The sequence below is a fragment of the Misgurnus anguillicaudatus genome, chromosome 9 (genome assembly GCF_027580225.2).
Source record: "Misgurnus anguillicaudatus chromosome 9, ASM2758022v2, whole genome shotgun sequence".
Taxonomy (NCBI): Eukaryota; Metazoa; Chordata; class Actinopteri; order Cypriniformes; family Cobitidae; genus Misgurnus; species Misgurnus anguillicaudatus.
In genome coordinates, this window is record NC_073345.2 from 28966168 (window position 1) to 28988473 (window position 22306).

At 37.7% G+C, this 22306-nt stretch overlaps 1 protein-coding gene across 1 annotated transcript in view; it reads right to left on the minus strand.

The window, feature by feature from the left end:
• Positions 1 to 22306, minus strand: part of ccbe1 (collagen and calcium binding EGF domains 1) — an 80323-nt gene that overhangs the window by 16475 nt on the left and 41542 nt on the right. Inside the window, exons 3-6 of the mRNA XM_055180040.2 lie at positions 13040 to 13092; positions 11842 to 11976; positions 10376 to 10513; positions 4284 to 4390 (exon numbers count right to left, since the gene is read on the minus strand). Coding sequence (XP_055036015.2) covers positions 4284 to 4390; positions 10376 to 10513; positions 11842 to 11976; positions 13040 to 13092 — 433 coding nt within the window. The remainder of the gene's footprint in view (positions 1 to 4283; positions 4391 to 10375; positions 10514 to 11841; positions 11977 to 13039; positions 13093 to 22306) is intronic.

Consider the following 22306-nt stretch of genomic DNA (forward strand, 5'->3'; position numbering starts at 1 on the left):
TTCCACTTTTTTCTCCTTAAAGGCTGGGTTTTACGGCTCGGCAGCTTATAAAAACATATTTCTGGGTTTTTTGGCTTGTAAGCTGTACATATTGTCACACAGCAGCTTTTAGGCATTATTCTGTTTTTTGTTATAAGCCAGAAATGACTAGGAGGCAGCCCCTCGCAATACAAAGTCAATGGAGACGGTTGGATTATTTTCCCCCCCGGTGAGCGTGGTTTTCAGGTTATGACGCGCTGCGCTCTGTCTCTATTACGAGAAAAGATGTGCATAAAAAGTGTTCCTGATGAGTTTTTATTTTAATCTGCAAAAAAAAAAAAACTGAAGCCAAAACCAGTGGCGACAAACACATCAGGGCTCCAGACTAACTTTTTTCATTAGGAGCACAGTAGGGCTGGGCGGTATGACGGTATATTCCGTTGCCGCGGAATAAAATGTCAGACGTAACAGATTTTTCTATTCCGTCTATTCCGCGGAATGCAAAGAAGTGGGCGTGGCTAACTCTGCCCTCCCGCATGTTAGACAGAGTGTGACGGAGAAACATGTAAAATAATTCACTAATGAACGAGTTATTTCTGTAATTTTTATAATAACTGCCAGTGAATCCACCGCGGGTCTCGCAGCGAGACTCTCGCTCGCTCTTCCTTTCTCTCTCTCTCTCCCTCTCTCTCTATGCTCATGCAGCAGCCGTCCGGTCTCTCGCGTCACGTGCAGAGGTCTCTCTACTGTAGGTACGTGCAAGGAGCTGCGACGCCAAATAAAGAGTTCTTCTCGCACATAATGCTAATAGTTGTAAAGTTTTCTCAACTTTAAGCAAGCCACGACAAACTCGCGTTTATATCAGTGACACGTGCGCTGCTGGAGCGATGTAGTTTGACGCGCCATTTGCTTATACAAACATAGCCTATTTGATTGGAAAGACGAGAAAGAGACGCAAATGTTAAGGTCTAATAGAAAGTAAAGGGTGTCAAGACCTTAAAACAGACTTAATGATCACCACATCATAGCACCTGTCATATTTATAATATCTAGAGCTTCGTCTCTCATATAGGCTATATAGGTATTCATCCTGTCTTTAGGTTTTTGCATATATTTATACCTGTTCATTTTACATAGTGCCTATTTTTAATGTAATGTATGCATAAATACAATGAAGGGATACTATAGCTTCAATAGTCTATAAAATTAATAACTCTATAAACAAGATTCTGTCTTATCAAGACTTAATCTGTTGTTATCTTCTGGGGATTTTCACTTTAACATTATTAACTTGAACATAATTTAAAAATGCGGTGAGCATTTAGTCAAAAGCTAGAGTGAGTTGCAAATTTCTGTACATTTTTATCATCAAAAAAACAATATAAACTGAAAAAACATTTATCCCGTGAAATATTCCGTTCCGTGAAATAAAATGACTCATTCCGTGGAATAAATTTTTGGCCATTCCGCCCACCCCTAGAGCACAGTGGCCCCTGACTGAAAATTTTAGGGGCGCAACCAGAAAATGTGGGGGACACACTGTAAACAACATGCTAACCAAATATTCAAATTTCTACTAATTTCCACTGTATTACTAATAAATACTTTAATGATAGCTGCAGAAAGTACAATGTGCTGTCTTCAAATTCAGTGTCACCTCACAAAAAAAGGTCAAATTTACTGGTCGCACATATGCGACTGGATTAGGGTGGCCATTCGTGCCAGTTCCGCCGGACACGTCCCGAACATGTTTTCGGGTTCGTTCTCCGGAAGTCGCGTTGCTTGACTGCATACATCATCACATTTCAGTTAAAATACATTAGAAAATTAAGATTTATTTCTTTTAAGACATACAATCATTGTAGTTTCATTTTTACCTTGAAATGTAACGGTTGCTTTTCTGAAATTAAACCTGAAATATTTAACCTTGATTACGTATGCGGTCGAGCAACGCGACTTCCGGAGAACGAACCCCAAAACATGTTCGGGACGTGTCCGGCGGAACTGGCACGAATGGCCACCCTAGACTGGATGTAAAATTCAAAGGCACAATCTCAAATTTTGGTGGCTAAATGCTATCATTTGGTGGCAGTCTGGAGCCCTGCACATATTTTGAAAACGCAAGCAACACACGTGACACTCCGAACACTTATTTTGAATTAGCGCCAATCGAATGAGCAGTCATGATCCATCACAGGCCAAAATGTTATTTACTAATTTTAAACTCTGTGTATGTTTTGATACTCGTTCTGAATCTGATCTCTAACAAAAGCTTTTTCCTGAAAAATACCCATATTTAAAAGTTTATAAGCAGAGAAAAAATATAGATAGGATGAAACTTTCCCCCCCTTTTATTTGTTTATTGTTTGTTTGAAAGCAGAGGGTCTGTTCTTTCATATGATATATTTGTATGTTTATATATTTTTAGAAGAAAATTTTCCTGGAAGGCATTTTTTGCAAAAATCACAAAAAATGCTGGTGGGCAAATTTTCATGAAAAGGCTGGTGATGAATAAGTTAATAAAGCTGATTGTGACATCTCACATAAGACTTTGAATTGCATGTAAATATTTATTCCACTTTGTACAAAATACACATTTTTTTATTGTATATCGCTGTTCTTCCAAAAATTTTCGAGATATGAATTTTGGTCAATATCGCCCAGCCCAAGTAGTGTCTAATATATTTGAAAACTTTGTATATATAATACTGTACATACTAGCATTTCTCATATTATTGCCTCTCTAAGACAAATCGCTTGGTTGTTTTCCCCACTTTTGTTCATTCACTTTGTATAAAAGCTTTATGCTTGCTTGGGTGGTTGGCAAGGTGTTGCAATGCAATTCCTTTTTGGTCCCAAGCCCAAAAAAATCCCATTCTTTTTCTAGATATTAACAAGGTCCTTTTACAATGTACTGTATGTCTAAACCTGTCTAGTCTCAGCCTCAGACATCATGCCCACACACTGTTGGCTAAATGCCTGATGCATTTCAACTTTAGACGGACTAAGATCGTCATCTGATCCCTATCTATGGGATTTACTGGAAATGTGTGTAGAAAGGTTGCGTCTTCTTCTAAACAAATCTTAAAGGTCTCGTTCTTTCTGTGTTTTTGAAGCTTTGATTGCGTTTACAGTGTGCGATATAACATGTGTTCATGTTTCACGTGTAAAAAATTCTGTATTTTTCACACAATTTACTTATCTGTATAGCGCTGTTTTCACTGTCCTCAAAACGGTCTGATGTGTTCCTTGTTCTATGAAGTCCCTCCTTCAGAAATACGTATCGAGTTCTGATTGTGTAGTTTGTTTAGTATGTTGTGATTCGATAGCAGCTTAGCTTGCCGTTAGCTTAGCAGGCGACTGACGTATTCCTGTAGGCGGAGTTTAGTCAAAAAACTGTTCTAGTGACGCCATTAAAGCAGGAAGTAGAGGGCTGTAGTCCAAATCATCCTTTCGCTGTAGGCTTTGAAAGGGGACTTCTGTTAAAGAAAATATATCGCCTGGCAGTGAACTTTGAGCTTTATCATTTTGCAGGTATTATTTATGCTCTAACAGCAACATTACACACTAACTAGGGTTTAAAAAATGGGATCAGGAAGAACGTGACCTTTAACTTTGATTGCTTTAAATGTTAGTCAGACCTCTCTTGGGCGATCCTTGGGCAAAACAGCTGCTATGTCTAGATCTGCTACCTTCTATCTGAAGGTCTGCCTTCGCAAGATTAAAACCCATCCAGCCCCTCCGCAATAACAGTGATGTTGGCCTCAGCAAACACAGATAATACAGCTACTCAGGCCTGACAATGTAAGCCCTTCCAAACAAAGCAATAGGGGAGAAGTCATAAGAGCCATCTGTTTCCATCATATCAGAGTCTTTTTGCGTCACCTTCTCACAGAACCGAAAGTCCAGCTTTATTTTCACTCTCTTTTCATCCCCTCAATCTGTTCCTCAAAGTCAGCAGGACCACACATGAGATCCATATATCACGCTGTGACCATGAGAGTGCCGAGTGGATTTGTTGACAGTCACGCTTTGACTGCACAACATTGTCTTCGGCTCTTACCTCGTCTAAACCACACCACTGTGTCTGTCTCTAAAGTCACCAACACGTCCCCAAAGACCTGTGTAACTCGAGTCCAACTTGCTTGTGAAATATGGGCAGGTAGGTTCTCGTTGGGTCAGCCCAGGTCTATGGTTGAGGACATACATATAAAACCAGATCTGCTGCTTGATTTAGCAAACAAGACCTGGCAGGGTCCTACAGGTGGAACGGGTTATGAGTGGTGGGGGATGGAACAGGTTACCTTCTGTTTGAGCTGGAGAACGGTTATCTTCATCTGATGAAAGTCCTCACATGTGGCCGAACACGTTCCCTCCTTCATGACATTCTCTGACTTTTCAAACAGCGTAGCTGTAAAGACATAAAAGACATGTAGACATATGAATAAAAACTAGGGCTGTTAAAAGATTAATAGCGATTAAGCACATTCAAAATAAAAGTTTGTTTTTGCATAATATATGTATGTGCACTGTGTGTAATTATTTTGTATATATAAATACACACACATGCATGTATGTATTTAATAGACTTTTACATGTATTTATTACACGGCTCTCTGGAATGCTTGATTCTGATTGGTCAGTTGAGACATTTGCAGGTTCGTTCTTTTCAAATAATAACCGCTCAAAAGTAATAACCCATAGCCGGTACTACTTGTATGTTTTAAATCCCTCCGCGCCAACAAAGATTACTGTTTGGCGCCATCTTGTGACAAACACTGGACAACCACAATTAGGAATGGAAAATTTTGACATTCATTTTAACATGTACGGACAAAACAAAACATTTAAGTGGATAGAAGAACGAACAACGACAAGACACAGAGAGCTTACTGAGACTGAACTTGACAAAATAGAGCATCTACAGCTATGAAGCCAACACTCAAAAAAATACAGAATGGGCATCTCAAAGACTGGCTAAAAGAGAAAAAAATTGATAAATTGTCACTTCCGTATATACATAGAGGTCTATTGGAATTGACTCCTTTTTGGAGCCAACCTCTTGGGGCCAGTCAATAAATTGTCACTTCCGTATTAGCTTCATCAGAGAGAACGGAAGGTTGCCCCTCGATATGTAAGGGATAATGTAGAGGCAGCCGGTAGTTATCGGGTAAATAAGCCCCTTCAGTGTGATTCAAGACCCTCCGCTTCACATTTCCCGATAACTACAGGCTGCCACATTATCCCTTACATATCGAGAGGCAACCTTCCGATCTCTCTGATGAAGCTAATACGGAAGTGACAATTTATCGACTGGCCCCAAGAGGTTGGCTCCAAAAAGGAGTCAATTCCCATAGACCTCTATGTTAAAATGCCCAACTTTACAGTAGAAAATAATATGTTTACAGGCTGGTCCAAAATTCTTTTGGTCTATATAGCTAATTTTGCCCTTCATGACAACTGTGAGGGGTGAATTTTTTGGTAAATCATCCATATAAATTATATTAAGCCTCAAAGTTCTGCATAATTAAGGGCATGGCCACTTGAGTGAGAGGTGAACTGCCACTGTTGTCACTTGAATCGAGCTAGGCGGGCGTGGTTTCAGCAACCAGCCACCCCAGCCTCAGCCACGTCCCGCCTCTTTACCCATTTTCGGTTATCCGCGAGTGATGCGCGGCTAAAGATAGCGACGACAGGCAATATATATATACATAACATTTTTTCTTACATGTATGTGTGTATTTATATACACAAAATAAATACAGAAATACACACAGTGCACACACATATATTATGCAAAAACAAACTTTTATTTTGTATGCAATTAATCGTAATTAATCTTTTGGCAGCGCTAATAAAAACAACTCTCCACAAAAGTGACAAATTTAAAAGGGTTATGCTTTTGTGCCCGGGGCTGATATTCTTACAATAAAAGTGATAAGAGAATAAATATAAAAAGCATGTTATAATAAAAAAAACATTTCTCTGATCCAAAAGAAAGCCTGAATAATTATGTTGCATTCTAAAATGGTAAACTTCACTAGCCAGTATTGAAGGCAACATAACACTGTTTTCATAGGCAATCCCAGAATGCATTGCAACAATATAAAAAAATCTGGAGGCCTTAATCACCAAATAGACTGTGTCCGAAACTGGCTTCTCCCACGTAATAGTCGGCGAAAAATCAGTATGCGAGACCAAATTTATAGTATTAGAAAACAGTAGGCGTAAAATACCCGGATGACCTACAACTTCCGACAAGATTTTGAATCTCTCCCCTAGGAGATGAGTCACCCATAGAAGAAGAAAAAGATGTATGGTCATAATATTTTCTAAAATGCCTGAAAGTGCAAACGTAGCTCTATTGAATATTTATTTCAATATGTATTCAATATAAATTTATAATACATTTGCTATTCTGGATAAAAACTTTGTTTTTTGTAGTTAAATTTGCGCTCCTATGACGCCGTATGTTACATGATATCAACATGGCGGATGTAGTTTGCTAGAATTTCAAAAACATACTGTTTAAACGCTTAGAGTGCGCCTATTTCATTGCTAAAAAATGTTATTTTGTGTATCTGGTAAAATACAATGTGTTCGCGTGGTTTATGGTCAAAAACACATTATTTTCCACATATCGTACATTTTTGTAGCTCCAGATTTCACTCTCTTCCTGAAACGCACAGATTTGAAAAGCGCTGTGTCCCTGATTGGCCAGCTAATCTGTACGTTTTGATAAACCTAAATACATCTGACATCAGCTGGAAATGTGACGCTCCTTACCATGTTTGAAAGATTCACGCACAATGCAATGCTAACAGGAGTTAACTTACAGGCTGAGTCCGAAGTGGGAGGAATTATGATAATGTCGGTCTTGTCTACATCACCAATCCCAGGAAGTAAACTGTTGCCTACAATCCGTGTGTTTGTTGTAGTCCAAGAAAAGAGATTTACGTTGAAGACGAAAACTCGCGTCATTTTTTACTTTGGGGGTTTGTACCTTTTGCATATCATTAACATGTACTAATACACACTTACACACCAAAGGAAATGTGACATCATGAATCAGACCATTGGTGCTCTTTAATAAGTAGGTACTTTAAGGCAGTGGTAGTAGGGGTCAGGACCCCCAAGGAGTTTTTAACGATTAGAAATAGCATATTTTTTATCCATTATTGTAACAACAGATAAAAATAGTAGTTTAGTTAAAAATAAAATGCCATCATTTACATTACCCTCAATCATGACCCCTAGGGTGATTACGACATAATTTGCAACAGATCAGTTTACAGCACCACGTTAAACATTTCGACATATGTGCATAGGTCATTTTTATGCTTAATTAATACATTTTTATTTGGGGGTTGCGAATCGCTTTTACCGCTATTTTGGGGGTCATGGGCTGAAAAAATTGGGAAGCCTTGCTTTAAGGGATAGCTCACCCAAAAATGTAAAATAATTTACCCTTTAATCCAATTGAGTACATACTGTCAAAGTGTGCGATTTTGAATGCAGGGATAGTACATCAAAGTTAGACAGACTTTAAATTCTGGGTTGTTTCAACTCATGGTTAGGTCAAATGTGGACATTTTCCAAGTTTTTTGGAACCGGTAGTTGGATTTGTCCAAATTTTACCCAACCACGAGTCGTATCATTCCTGCTAACTGTTTGCCGAGTTATATCACAATCTCTTTGAGACTCCCTAAAGTTTAGTTTGACTTAAAACTGATAACCTCACATAATAATCAGCATTCTGGAATTCCCAGAATTCCTCTTTAGTACATCTGGAGTGTGGCAACCTCGAGTGTCCCTAAACAACATCTTGTTTTGCGCTCACATTGACCCAACAGACAGGAAACAACAGTACACAGGAAACAGACAGCCTGACACGCTCCACAAAAAAGGCTAAGAGAAAGATGGAGATGAATGTGAAGGGGTGATTGATGCTAATGCTAACTGCTAGCTGGTGTCCCAAGTCATTAACCGCGATGGGTCAGTGGACTTCCTGCAGGGAGACAGGAAGCAATGTCTTATAAATGTGTCAAACCAGGAGAGAGTGCAAAAGGGACTTTTTCTTATGAAACAAGGAGCTTAAAAGTTCAAAAAAATTAAGTCCATGGGCAGCATGGAGAGGTTTTGTGAGATCAGCCTAAGAAACACAATTTGACTTCCGTCACATCAACTTTTAACACTTCAGCTGTTCAACGTCAGGGAGGTCAGATTCACACTCACTTTGATGTTAGAGATGTTGAGAAATCAAGACCCAGAGTTTATAAACAACCCTTAGAGGGCGCTAATGTCTCCATTCGTTTTATATCAATGATGTCTACATAAAATAGACTTTAACTACATCCTTCTATTTAACTGCATCATTTTTGCATCATCTTTGCTGCATACAGATTGCATGTGCTACACACAGCACAAGTTGATGTTGCTTTTGACAGATTCATGACCTGGACTGTTTTATAATTCTTTCTACACCTGTGTGACAGGAAAAGAGTTGTGAACCATCAGGTCCAGACAGGAAAAGATATCTCTGGTTCTTCGTGCTCTATTGACAGCCGCAGTGATTCACCTTTCCGTGCTTCATTGCTGTTGTTTGTTGAAAAAGCATTGAGCGAATCAAAGCAGAACTGAGGTTTGGTAGAGCAGATTTTGATGGGAAAATGCTTTTATTTTGGACAGAGATTAGCAGGTATTTACAGTAGATCCCTTGATATTTCTCAAACTGGGATTTTCCTGATTTTCTGGTCACCATTCAAGGAATTTTCTGCAGCCCCCTCAGTATATGAAAAATCCCAGTGGATCTGTGGAAAAATCCTGATTTTTTTCACTAAAAAACCATGGCAAGTGATATTATTAAAACAAGACTGCCCACCAATTCAGAGGCCTGGGTTCCCGAAGTCTATTTTCATAAATTTCTTCACTGGCATCTTTCATGCAGTTTATAGCCTTGAATTAAACCAAACTGCTGGGAACACATTGATAATATAACAAAAATAAAAAACACTGAGGGTAACTCACATGTGCTTTTACTCTTAAAAGTCTGTGTAAAGTTATATTAAATATGTGTTCTGAGTTTGTCACACCACAGAAAAATGTGTTATTAACCACCCAGCCAAATTTAAATGATAAAAACCAGCAAGTAAATAAAATACCAAAATCTGGGAAAAATAAGCAGCATTCTCTCCTCTCAAACGCTGGAGCGTGTCCGCTGTCGTTGAGAAAACCACTCCTATTCACGGTAAAATGCTGCCTGTATCTCTCAACAATCAAATATCGCTACAACCTGAATGGGTACTTGCAATTGTGTTAGGGGCGGGGCCATTCTGGGTGGCTCAAGTGCATCATCGATCCACCGTTTCTATTGGCACTTTTCCACTGCATAGTACCCACGGTTTGGTTTGGGTTAACCAACCACATGGCAGTTGCTTCAATGCATTTAGGGGTGTTGGCCTGGTCAAGACAATCTCCTGAACTCCAAACTGAATGTCAGAATGGGAAAGAAAGGTTATTTAAGCAATTTTGAGCGTATTTGTTGTATTGGCATAGTTTTTGGTGCCAGACAGGCATTTCACAATCTGCTCAGTTACTGGGATTTTCACACACAACCATTTCTAGGTTTTACAAAGAATGGTGTAAAAAGGGAAAAACATCCAATATGCGGCAGTCCTGTGGGCGAAAATGCCTTGTTGATGCTAGAGGTCAGAGGAGAATGGGCCGACTGATTCAAGATGATAGAAGAGCAACTTTGACTGAAATAACAACTCGTTACAACCGAGGTATGCAGCAAAGCATTTGTGAAGCCACAACACGCACAACCTTGAGGCGAATGGGCTACAACAGCAGAAGACCCCACCGGGTACCATTTATCTCCACTACAAATAGGAAAAAGAGGCTACAATTTGCACAAGCTCAACAAAATTGTGCCCTGGATGTGCATCCCACAAATCTTCATCAACTGCAAGATGCTATCCTATCAATATGTGCCAATGTTTTCAGCACCTTGTTGAATCAATGCCACATAGAATTAAGGCAGTTCTGAAGGCGAAAGTGGGTCAAACACAGTATTAGTATGGTGTTCCTAATAATCCTTTAGGTGAGTGTATATATATATATATATATATATATATATATATATATATATATATATATATATATATATATATATATATATATATGGTATATATATATATATATATAGAAGAAAAGTTTCCTGGACACCGTTTTGTAGAAATTTTGTGAAAATCACAAAAATGCTAACTTAAAAAAAGCTTGTGGAAAATTAGCTAAAAACCCAAGAGTGAGGAAACTAAAAGAAAAAGAAGTAGAGAATAATGATAAAAATAAACATTCATCCAGACAGCAAAGGAGAGAGACAGATAACACTCACCTCTCTCGCCCCTGGTGCATGATTTCCCATCATTCTCTAGGTAAAAGCCTCGCTGACATTCACAGCGATAGCTGCCGGGTGTGTTCACACATATCTGCGAGCACACCGTCTCGTTATTGTTGGCACATTCATCAATGTCTGACAGAGAGAGAGCAGAGGGAGGGAGGTGTTAGATACGGAAAGTTGGCAAAGAGCAAGTATATAATATCTATTCAGTCCATGGGCGGCATGGAGAGGTTCTGTGAGATCGGCCTAAGAAAAGACAATTTGACTCCCGTCACATCAACTTTTAACACTTCAGCTGTTTAACGTCTGGGAGGACAGATTCACAATCGCTCTGATGTTAGAGATGTTGAGAAATCAAACCTAGAGATTTATAAACGACCCTTAGAGAGCGCTAATGACCCAATTCATTTTATAGCACATTTGAGACCTCTTTAAGGCTAAACGGATTTTAAGAAATTTACCATGATAACCACATGTGCAGTTTTGCAAACATCTCTTTAAAAATGTACAAGGCCAGAAAGATTCTTGCTGAGGAATGCTTGATTCTGATTGGTCAGGTCTGACAATTCAAGGTTTGTAACAGTATTCCCAGATAACAATCGCCTGAAACTGAAAACACAACGCAATTTATAAAAAATTGAAGCAAAAATTATTTATTAATTTTACCCTCCGTGTATGTTTTGATAATTGTTCTGAATCGGATCTCTCACAAAATTCCTTCACAAAATGCAATTATTTCAGCTTTTTGCACATTTTTTTTTATTTTTTAAGAAAAATACCCATATGTAACTATTTCCACACCATTGACGAGTTATCTCGTCAATTAAAAGAAAACATTGGCATAAAAAAGTGTTTCTGAAGATTTTTTATGTTGAAGCCAAAACGTTATTTACTAATTTTAAACTCTATGTAGGTTTTGATAATTGTTCTGAATCGGATCTCTAACAAAATTCCTTCACAAAATGAAATTATTTCAGCTTTTTGCTAAAAATATGTATTTTTAAAGAAAAATACCCATATTTAAGGGTTTATAAGCAGAGAAAAATATATAGGATGATTTTTTTTCCTGTTATGTAAAGCAGAGGGCCTGTTTTTTCATTTGATATATTTGTATGTTTATAACTTTTTAGAAAAAAAAATCTGGAAGGCATTTTTTAAAACTTTTGTGAAAATCACAAAAAATGCTGGTGGGCAACTTTTCAAAAAAAGGCTGGCAGGGAACGAGTTAATACCTTTAAATAAGTTCAATATAAATATGCATAATTAATTAATTTATCTACAAATATTTAAACCAAATGCATGTTTGTCTTGTATGAACTTTGTGTCTTGGCTTAAAGATGTGTAAGGTTTGTATTTGTTACAATTGAGCTAATGGTATTTCAGTATATTAAATCAATGATTTGTGTCCAATAATTTACTCTTATATACATTTTTATTTTAAATAATATTCAAAGTCTTACCCAAGCAGTAGGGTTTCTCGCGGTTTCTGTGACGTTCCCTATCATAACGGTAACCAGGATAACAGGTGCACACCACACGGCCGAAATGATCGGTACACTGTTGTTCGCAAGGAGCCCCGGTGCACACGTCATAGTCTGGATATACAAACAAACACAACAGAGTAAAACCGAATAAAATCACATGATTATAAATTTAAACTTCTCTATTAATCATTTATGTTTCTCCATTATACGCAAGCATTAAAGGTGGGGTGCATGATTTTTGAAAAGCACTTTGGAAAAGGAAGTCGGGCGGAGTACCAAAACACACTTGTAGCCAATCAGCAGTAAGGGGCGTGTCTACTAACCGCGTGCATATGTGTGGGTCTATCAAAAGAAGGTCCAGATTCTATTGGGGTCGGGCGTATTTGTTTAGGTGATTTCAAATATCAACATTGGCTTTCAGAGATCATGCACCATGCCTTTAATTGCAAACATGTTTTCCCTTAATATTTTATCACAATACTAAAAGAAGACAGCAGTCTGGGAAACAAACGCAAAAATGCTTCTCATCTTTTCCTTACTCCCCAATTTCTTCTGAAAGAGTCAATCCATCCCCTCACTGCATGTGTGTTTGGGAAATATGTGTCTGTTGTCAAGCAGATCTTTAAAAGCCGTTATGCGTTTCTCATCAGCCAAAAGGGATCAGGTGAGGACACCGCAGAGATACAGAATAGAAAAGATTTTCAAAACAAGCCTTAAACTGCCTCCCAGGACCATTCCAGAACAGATTCAATAGAGTAAAGGGTGCATGGTGACCTCCAGATTGCAAATTATATAATTGAAAGCTTTTATTTGACAGTTATGAGTAACAACTTGTTAGTGGTTTGAACTCTTAATCCAAAGACCAGCCTTTATATAACTTTCTTCATATGCTAATAATAATAATAAAATAAAATAAGTGAATACACTATAAAAACACAGACAAAGTAATCAAATAATCATTACTTGTGAGAAAACTCTGCCAAGGTCTATATGGTGTCCGGGAAAAGTTAACACAACATGGAAAAGGCACAAAGTCAGAGTGGTTTCCAAAAGGAATGATTTTGTTTAAAACACTAATGTGAGACAAGGGAAAACATGTCCAGAAATATCAGAGAAAGTTAAAGCCAGAACAGTCCAAACTGAAAGAAAGACAGGAAGAGAGAGAGAGTCTTACCTTCTGGTATACACTGTCCCAGCACAAACTTAAAACCCTCACAGCACTTTTTTCTGAAAGACAAAAATATACATTTATTACATTTAAAAGTAGAGTGCCTACAAATTTGGTCATTATGAATTATGCTATGGCAGTTTCTAGTTGTCACGCAAAAGTCCAACTGCTAAGAAAATTAAGATTTGGGTAAACTTTTTAGTTATAAAGTTTATAAACGAAAATCATTTACGGAGGATATACATCCTCACACTGCGTTGAGAGGTCTCCTTACCTTACCCTAATACACAACGGTAAGCTTTTAGTAATTTATAATTTGCAATATAAACTCAGATTTTGAGTTTAACTCATTCCTTGCCAGCCTTTTTTTTTTTTGAAAAATTGCCCGTCAGCATTTTTTGTGATTCTCACAAAATGCCTTCCAGGGAAATTTTCTTCTAAAAATATATAAACATACAAATATATCAAATGAAAAAACAGACTCTCTGCTTTCAAACAAACAAACAAATCGAGAAAAAACTTTAATAATATTTATATTTTTTTCTGCTTAAACTTTTAAATATGGGCAATTTTATTTAAAAATATTTTTTTAGCAAAAAGCTGAAATAACTGCATTTTTGTTAAGTTATTTTGTTAGAGATCAGATTCAGAACGATTATCAAAACATACATGTAGTGTAAAATTAATGCATAATTTTTTTGCTTCAGTTTTTTTATAAATTGGGTAAGTGCGGTATTACAAATAACCATAAAACTTCATCAGGAACACGTTTGTTTTTATGCAAATGTTTTCTGAATTGACCAGATAATTCGTCAATGGCGGGGACAGAGTTAATGTCAGACTTCATTTCACTTCAATCCATGCAAAGAAAATAACTTGGCGAGTAACCTGCAATTCTACCTTTCAAACAGAGATGGCAATAGAGAGGCAAATGCTACGCACTGCAGCTTTAACTAGTAATATGACAAGTTAAGGTACTCATAGCACATAACAAAATGTGGGGCAATTTTTGTGTTTTGCCAGATCTCAACCCTAAATATCAGCAGTAGTAATACTGAAGCTTGCCTTATAACATCACTATAAATCAGCAGAAATACATGGTCTCAAAATCAGTTCACACGGATTATTAATCTGCATAAGTGTCTGTTTTTAGGATTGTCCTAATCAGATTTAATGTGGGATCCAGTCCATAAAACCAGGTGGATAGAAAAGTCAGAATATAATGAGCCATAAACCTTTTTCTGGACAATGATGGACTGCTCACCTCCAAGGTAAAATATACCTCCGGCAAACTTTTCTCATGTCTGGATGGCTGTTGTGGAGCGGTTTCACTTTTGGCACGATGAGAGACACATAACTCATTTCAACACTATGCAACAATGATTCCCAAATGTTTCCCAACAATCCAAAAAAAATAAGAGTCTGTGTATTAAGTAATGTAAAACAACATTTCCAGGAGTATTACTCATCAGTTGGTTAAATGTTTAGTCTGATGCGCTCTGTTGGTCTATGCAAACTGAACAACAATTTTTAATAGAGCAGTTAAAAAAGACATTGTGTTAAATGCATTATAATTACAAGCAAATCAGACAATAAACAGCTAATTTATTTCCAGACAAACACTTTTACAGCCAAAGAAAAGTGCAAGATCAAAAAGCGCCTTTCTGAGCTGAGCTGGTTCGGTCTAAATTATGAGAGCCGGTCAGGTGGTCTGATTCACACAGGGAACAAATTACAGGTTTGTTTGATGTTTTAGACGAATATATTGGGAACCAGGATCACTCACAATATCCCTTTAACACACAGATTTAAAACCAAAATACAAACATTCCCAAAATTAAAATGAACTTGCCTTACTTCTTATATATCCTCAAAAAATAATAAACGCACAGTAATAGACTCCCAGGACAGAGAATATATGTTGCAATTCATTGTAAATGTAAATATTTAAAATTGTAGGCAAGATTTCACATGGAGATTTCTGCTTATTAAAAAACAATCACAGACCGCAACTTTGCATTAAACTTAACCAACCTGAAACGATGGCTATTTTGTTTCGTTTTGAGGAAAATCTGTGGCTTTTAAGATTTGCGGTCTTTCCACATTCTTCCTCTTTTTTGATGTATGTTGCCCAGAACTAATGGCTGTCCATGGACCTCCATAAAAGACTTCATCATTTTCCCACACTTTTAACAACAACCTGTAATATTCACACTATGGAGACGTCAAGGAGTTGTTTCTCTGTATTTCAAATACTCGGTTCAAAAAGTGTTTTATAAATGTATGGCACCTAAAGAAAACATTTTACAATTCAGTTGGTCTTTAGAAACCTAGTACCGTAAAACTTCAAATAATAGCCCGGGCTTTTATTTTCCCAAACCTATCATCACACCAGGCCTCTAAAAGAGACAGGCGTCTAAAAGAGACAGGCTTTTAATTTAATTGTTCCAGCATGACAGCAGGAGGTTACCACATATTACGTTTTATTTTTAATTTGAATGTGTTTAACAAATTAGTTCGTGTAATAGCAACAGTCTTAAATTATTGGCAGTATAAATAAAGCAAACAATGATATGTTTTTTTATTGGTTGTTGCGTGAAATCTTACCCAGATACAACAGTGCTATTTTCTGATTGGCTGTTGTGTAGCCTCTTTCTTTTTTTGTATTGGCTCGCTCGACTAGAACTCTAGGGAAGACGGGCTTGATAGAGAGAGAGAGCAGTGCGGCCAGATACATTTTAGGCGCTGCAGCATATTAAATATGATAAATAGTGTTTCCGCGTGAGAAATACAATGTGTGGCGGGAGTGCATGCATGACAAAAGACTGAAAGCCCGGCTATTATCAGCGGCCCCAAAACACTCCTGACTCTCCCGATTGCCACTTCGCTACTGTCATCATCACCTCAATTCTGGCGACGAAGCTTGTTGTGTTGTCATAGTGATGAGTAAAGGAACGACTGCGTCTGTCACGTGACATCTACCGGTAAGCAAAAAAAACTTTAGCGTGTTCAATCTGCACCATAGAACTGTCTTAAACAGACTATCTGACGGGTTTTAGAAGATTAAATACAACCCGAAACTAAAAAACAGACCAGGCCTTTATTTGAGACAGGCGTTTATTTACCCAAACCTGTCGTCACACCAGGCGTCTAAAAGAGACAGGCGTCTATTTGGGACTCGGCTATTATTTGAAGTTTTACGGTATTTTAGGTTGGTCTCACTTTTACTTTTGATAATAAGAGAGCTTTCTGTTGACGAATCTTAAGATCCTTGAGTCACAAAAGAGATCAGGGTACGAGAGACAGTCTTCTCTGGATGATATAATGCTTACGGTGCAATGCAAACCTCTACAACTGACTGCACAGCTCCACACATGCACTATAACTCATGTTTAATGGGAAAGATGGTGAAAAACAGCAGAGAGGGAGAGAGTCCACAGGGAGGAAGTGTTGAGAAGTAGAAGAAGAGGACAGAGGAGAACAGAGGAGGCACAAATCTCCTGGTGTGGGAGGTGATGATGGAGATCTGAGCAGGAGGTGAATTTTACACCTCTACCTGTGTCTCATGTGGATACAGTGGCTGACGTGTCAATCACATATTCACATGCATAAAAATAATTTGGTTCCAAAACACAATAAACAGCATTTAAAAAAAATTAGTTACCGCCAAAATCAGTATGGTATCAGGTTGGTATTTAAAAGTAAATTCTTAATTTGACGCAAAATCCAATATCCGCCATGTTATTCTGTCATCTGTTCTCCCTTTTCCCCCCGAAACGCAATAAACGCCACTCCTCTTTTTCTGGAGAATGCAATAAATCCGCTCAACAAATCACAGCGCACCATTCAACGCACTGTAAACAACAATGGTGGCGCATTGAATACACAGAATCCTAGTTTTCCTCATCTTGCACTTTGTGATCAACAAACAAACAAAAACAAAATAATACTTTTGATGGCATCGCTAAACCTGTGGTGGTTTTCTGTGACGGGAAAGAAACCTAAGCCATCAACATCTAATAATTTACGCGAGAGGCACTCGGGAGCCGAAAAAATGCCGGCTGTTGCTTGTTCTCACACGACAGCATCAAGCTTTTGTCATGCTGCTAACACATTGACACCAGGGGATCTTATGAAAAACGTTCCATTATTTTATGCGAAGCCAATGAAAATCGAGCAGGACCAAACATTTTACAGCTGATTGCTATCAAAAAATTCAGTGACGACGTCCCAAGGATGACAGCAGCAAAGACAGTGTTTTTAATATGACAAACAGGGCTTGACATTAACTTTTTTGCTCACCAGCCAAAGTGGCTAGTTGTTTTCCAAAGTTACTAGCCAGTCGGCATTTTCACTGGCCACAATTTTGTTGCTGGTAAAATAAATTTTATATGATTAAACTTGACTTTGGCATCCTAAACTGACTTTAATTCTAACAACTTTTCTTGGTTTAGCTAAATTAGATGCAGATTGAATTTCAAATGCAGTCTGACCACCCAAATTAAGACAACATGTATTAGCTCCCAAGGGTTTTTGTCCTTCTAGGAGTTTTTCCCATTGGGATTTTTCCTAGGGGTTTTTTTCGTCCCAGAGAGAGTCAGCCAACTTTGGCTTAACTTAGCACTTTACTGTATACGTTACATTATTAATATGCTCGCTTGTACGGTTTAACCGCTTTCTCTACTTCTTATATTATCTATTGATTTTCTGTGTTCTCCTCTACGCTATATAAATAAAATTATAAAACGGTTAGTTCCAATCCTTGATTCTGATTGGTCAATAGGTGTGCTTTATTCACAATAAAACACTGCTATGACCGCTTCACCCAACGGTTCTATGTAATATCACTGCGCCCTTAGCAACACATAAACATATAATGAGACAAAGTCTGAGCACAGTTTGTTGTTTTAATTTGAGCTTTCATGTTGTTGTTCGCAGTCAGGGACTATTTTTTCTAGCGGAAGGAATGCTTTTATTGATTTTACTTCATGAAAGTTGCACTAATATTTTTTTACTTTAATATTGTGTGGTAACCGTTTTATAAAAGCAATAAGGTACTCGAGGCAAGTGCTGTATCGTGAATAAGTAACGGCTGAAGGGGTTGCAGGCACTTCGCTTCGCGCCTAACAACGCCCTTCAGCCGTTACTTATTCACGATACAGCACAGCCTCTCGTACCTTATTGCTTACTTGAATTGAATTGAATAGCTGGTATATATCAGTATAGATCATATCATATATTAAGGTGCATAAAAAACATGCTAGTTAGACATAAATAGATTCACATTGAAAGAATATATTAAAAGTGGAGCAGGGGTGTAGACGATTAACTGAAAAGATAAACACAAAACCCCTCGACAACCACTTTAAATGTTTATTAACAACAGCTGTCAAGAAATGTACATGAATTTTACTGTCAACTTGTTTATGCAGATTGTATTTTATAAGTTTGATCATGGTTTCTGTTAAAAGTGATTTAAGACTTTTAATGACAAATGTCGAGAGGGCATATTGTTGCCCAAAGTAGCGTACATTAAAATGATGCGTGAACCTCTCAGCTGGCAGGTTTCCTTTGATTTCGTGTGCATTCAGGTATGCGCTGAATTTCTCTCCGCTCTTGCCCTGAGAGTGTGCACGCAATTTATATCTCTTCAATCACTTCCATGCAATTGTTTTATATTTCCCGAAGTGTGTATGTGCTCAGACTGCATCCTATTGTGCATTCGCAAATCCATCAGCTCTCGCGCGCGCTCTCTGGGAGGTGTCGCTTTGGTCGGCAACACTCCGCTGATCGCGCGCGCGTCTTTGTGCATTGCGCTCGGTGCAGGGAGTGCTCATGGGAGTTGTAGTTTCCCAGTGTCGAATTGCGCATTGGTTATCGTTTTGCATAACTTTTAAGAAAACTACAATAAAAAATTTATATTCGACAACCAGCCAAAGTGGCTAGTGAGATTGGCTGTCTTACCCGCCACAGACAAAATCTACCCGCATTTGGCGGGTGTTAATGTCAAGCCCTGATGACAAAGTACGTGTTTTGATTAATGCCATTAATGTTTGTCATGAATTTATTGCATTTTGTGAAATAATTATCAGTTTTTATAATAAATCTTTGAAAATCAAATTTATATATATTTGTATAACCTAGAGATGCTATGTGAAAGTTTGTAACAGAAAATAGTGGTTTTCATCTTGTCACTTTCTTGGTATAGAAAACACGTTTGTACCGAAATTAGTCTAAATGGATTTATTGTGTTTTGGATATATATGTATGTATGTGTGGTACCAGTGTAAGTATACACACAGTGTTCAAAACTTTTCACAAAAGCAATGCACAGTGGTAAGCTCACAATAATGATTAATAAGTTGAGCTGTTTAGTTGGATTTTGTGGGAAAGGTAAAAAAGGTGACTTGTAATTTTATGTTTTAAACAGAGATGGTGATAGAGAGGTACACACCAAAGTTTTTTACGTGGCTAAAAACGCCCGACGGACGCCGACTGACAGCTTTCTTCAGCTGACCACTGGTTGGTTGTTGTGATATTTGTCCCACCCATCCTCCACTGTGATTGGATGGCAGTTTGAAAACTGACATCGACGAGCTGAGCTTTTCACCCAAAGTTGAATATTTTTCAACCGAGCACTGGCTTTCAGCTCAGAAAAAAAGTCTACTCTCGGCGCTCAGAACCTGAACGTGGAAAAAAACAAAGAGCACTGGCTTTCAGTTCAGAAAAAAATTGCCAGCTGCTGGCTTTTTTGAAAACGCTGGAGAACATCATTTGCGTTTTTTCATTGTCCAATCGAATGAGGGGAGTGATGAGCCTTTCATTGTGGTGACAGAAGTTACAGTTGCTTGGAACAACCAGAGACTGCATTCACTCACTGTCTCCTGTGTGTTTCTGCAACCCCCCCCCCCCCCCCCCCCCCCCTTGATCAAGGTCAGAGCAAGCGCCCTCTTTTTAAAGTTTCTGCTGATATGAAAGTTAACAGCAAAAAAGCACTTTTATTGACAGGACAGCAGCCTCGGTGGCTGCTTAGAAACACAAAAAACTGCGCTGCACTGCTCTTTTTTAGGTGTTTAAAGTGCACGTGTGTTTCCAATCCTGATCCTCGAGCAGCAACTCCCAGAAAGTTTTAGATGTCTCCTTATTTAAAACACCTGATTCAACTTATCAGCTTCCTTCCAAAATGGTAGACACTTCTCCCTAACAGGCTAATGAGTTAAATCAGGTGTGTTAAATAAGGAGACATCTAAAACTTTCTGGGAGGGGGTCCTCGAGAACCAGGATTGGGAAGCACTGCCTTAGACGGCCAATGGCATCACTGCATCACGACGAAGGTTGCCCCAATTCGTTCCCAAATGCGTATTTCAGTTTGCTTCGTGGACTTCGAAAACCAAGTCCTTGCCCTTGAAAGATACAGCCTTCGATTTGGGATGTGCTAATACCTCATCTGTTTCTCTTAGACACCATGCGTGCAAATAATAAGTATTATCATGAAATGTGTATAGCTCTACTAGGATGCCAATGAATGAAATCAAAAGATTTGAGATGAACTCAGATAAAGTGAGATCCAAAAGAGTAAAACCTCTGGTATGATGATTTGTGATGCTTCAAAAATACAAACAACAAAGCACTCCACACACAATTCAGAAGGACACATACTGAGAGAAAGGCCAGAACTGACCCCGGACCTGTGTCTGCCAGGTTATGCTTTCCAAAAATATTTTTAGAGCTCTGTTTATTGACTCTCTGAATTGTTTAGGTTTCCATCCATCTGGTGCCTTTAAATTGGTTACAGTTTGAGGGTTTGGCACTTCATTTGTAAAATCTCACAATCCAAAATGCCATGATATATCAATGCTATCATCATACAGACAACTAATAAAATGAATATTATGCAGCTGGTTTAGTTAAAGTGTGTAATTTCTGCACATCTTGCTGTTTGCTTAGGTCCAACAGATGGGACGAATGTCTGAAACCTGTTTGGAAACAACCATTATTTCTGCAATTCTGTTTGGTGATTCAGAAATCACACAATTCACATTTGTGAGAGAAAGGTGAATTATTCATTTTGATTGGAAGTATTCATTCACGATCTTACATGAATATACATTTAAAAAATACAATTCTTCATTCTGTAAAATGTTTTACAGCTAAAATAAGTTTTGCACCTTTAAAGAAAATGCAAAGCATCTTTATGTTTATGTTGGATGTTACAAAATATGTAGAATTATGTAAATATTTAAAACTTTAGCTCTTGTGAAAGACATCTGGACTGCACGAGAGTATTTATTAGTCTCTGTATAATTAATGTGAATAATTACCCAGCCTAATATCAACCAAGAAAATCTGAATCCCAGATGGACCAAATCCCATAATGATCTAAACAGAGGCAGAAATGTTCAAACATAAAATCAAACTATACTGTAAACATCACACAATCCAAAACTATGAAAATACACAAAACTTCACAAAGGTTCTAATACTTTGACTTGAGCGACCACAGATGTTCAGCAGGACATCCATGTATTGCGACTACTTACACGGGTGCATGTTATCTATATGACACATGGCTGGTTACATTACGTAAACACAAAACTAAACACATGTCTGTGCTGTGTAACTGTCCAAGCCTGTGTGTAGCTGAATAATACGCTGTGTAATCAGACATAAGGTCCATGACGCTAACAACATGAAATATATTAATGTGAAGAATTTGAATTACTCTCTAGATTCTCCAAGTCTTTGTTTCTCTACTGTTGGTCTCTCGTGACAGGATCTTTGAGAGACAATCCAGTCTACTGTTTTACAAATGCATAAGGGACACATGGTTTATATATAAATTTCATAATAATAGGCTTTGCACATAAAAGAAGTTTAAAATAATGCTTATACTGTAGATATGAACTACATTCTTCTTTAAAAGATAGTTGTTTAAGTTTTTTAATCTGTGAATAACCGTAATGAAATTTCCAAATCTGTAAATCATTTGCTTTGTTCTGAAATTAAAATTATTATACTATTGTTTGGTTCGGTTCACAAAGCAAAATTTTAAAACATTATCTCGCGAAATTAGACTTATGAGCTGTCATGAAACATTCTGATAAAAAAAAGTAAATGCAAAGTAAGAGTATCAAAATAATAAGCATACAGTTACAAACATCTCTTCATGTACTATTTTGCACATGATTTCAAATGACATCATACAAACCAATTTTGTTGCTTTTTCCACTTTTAAAGGTAAAATTACCGCAACGTGTCCATGACTGAATTTGG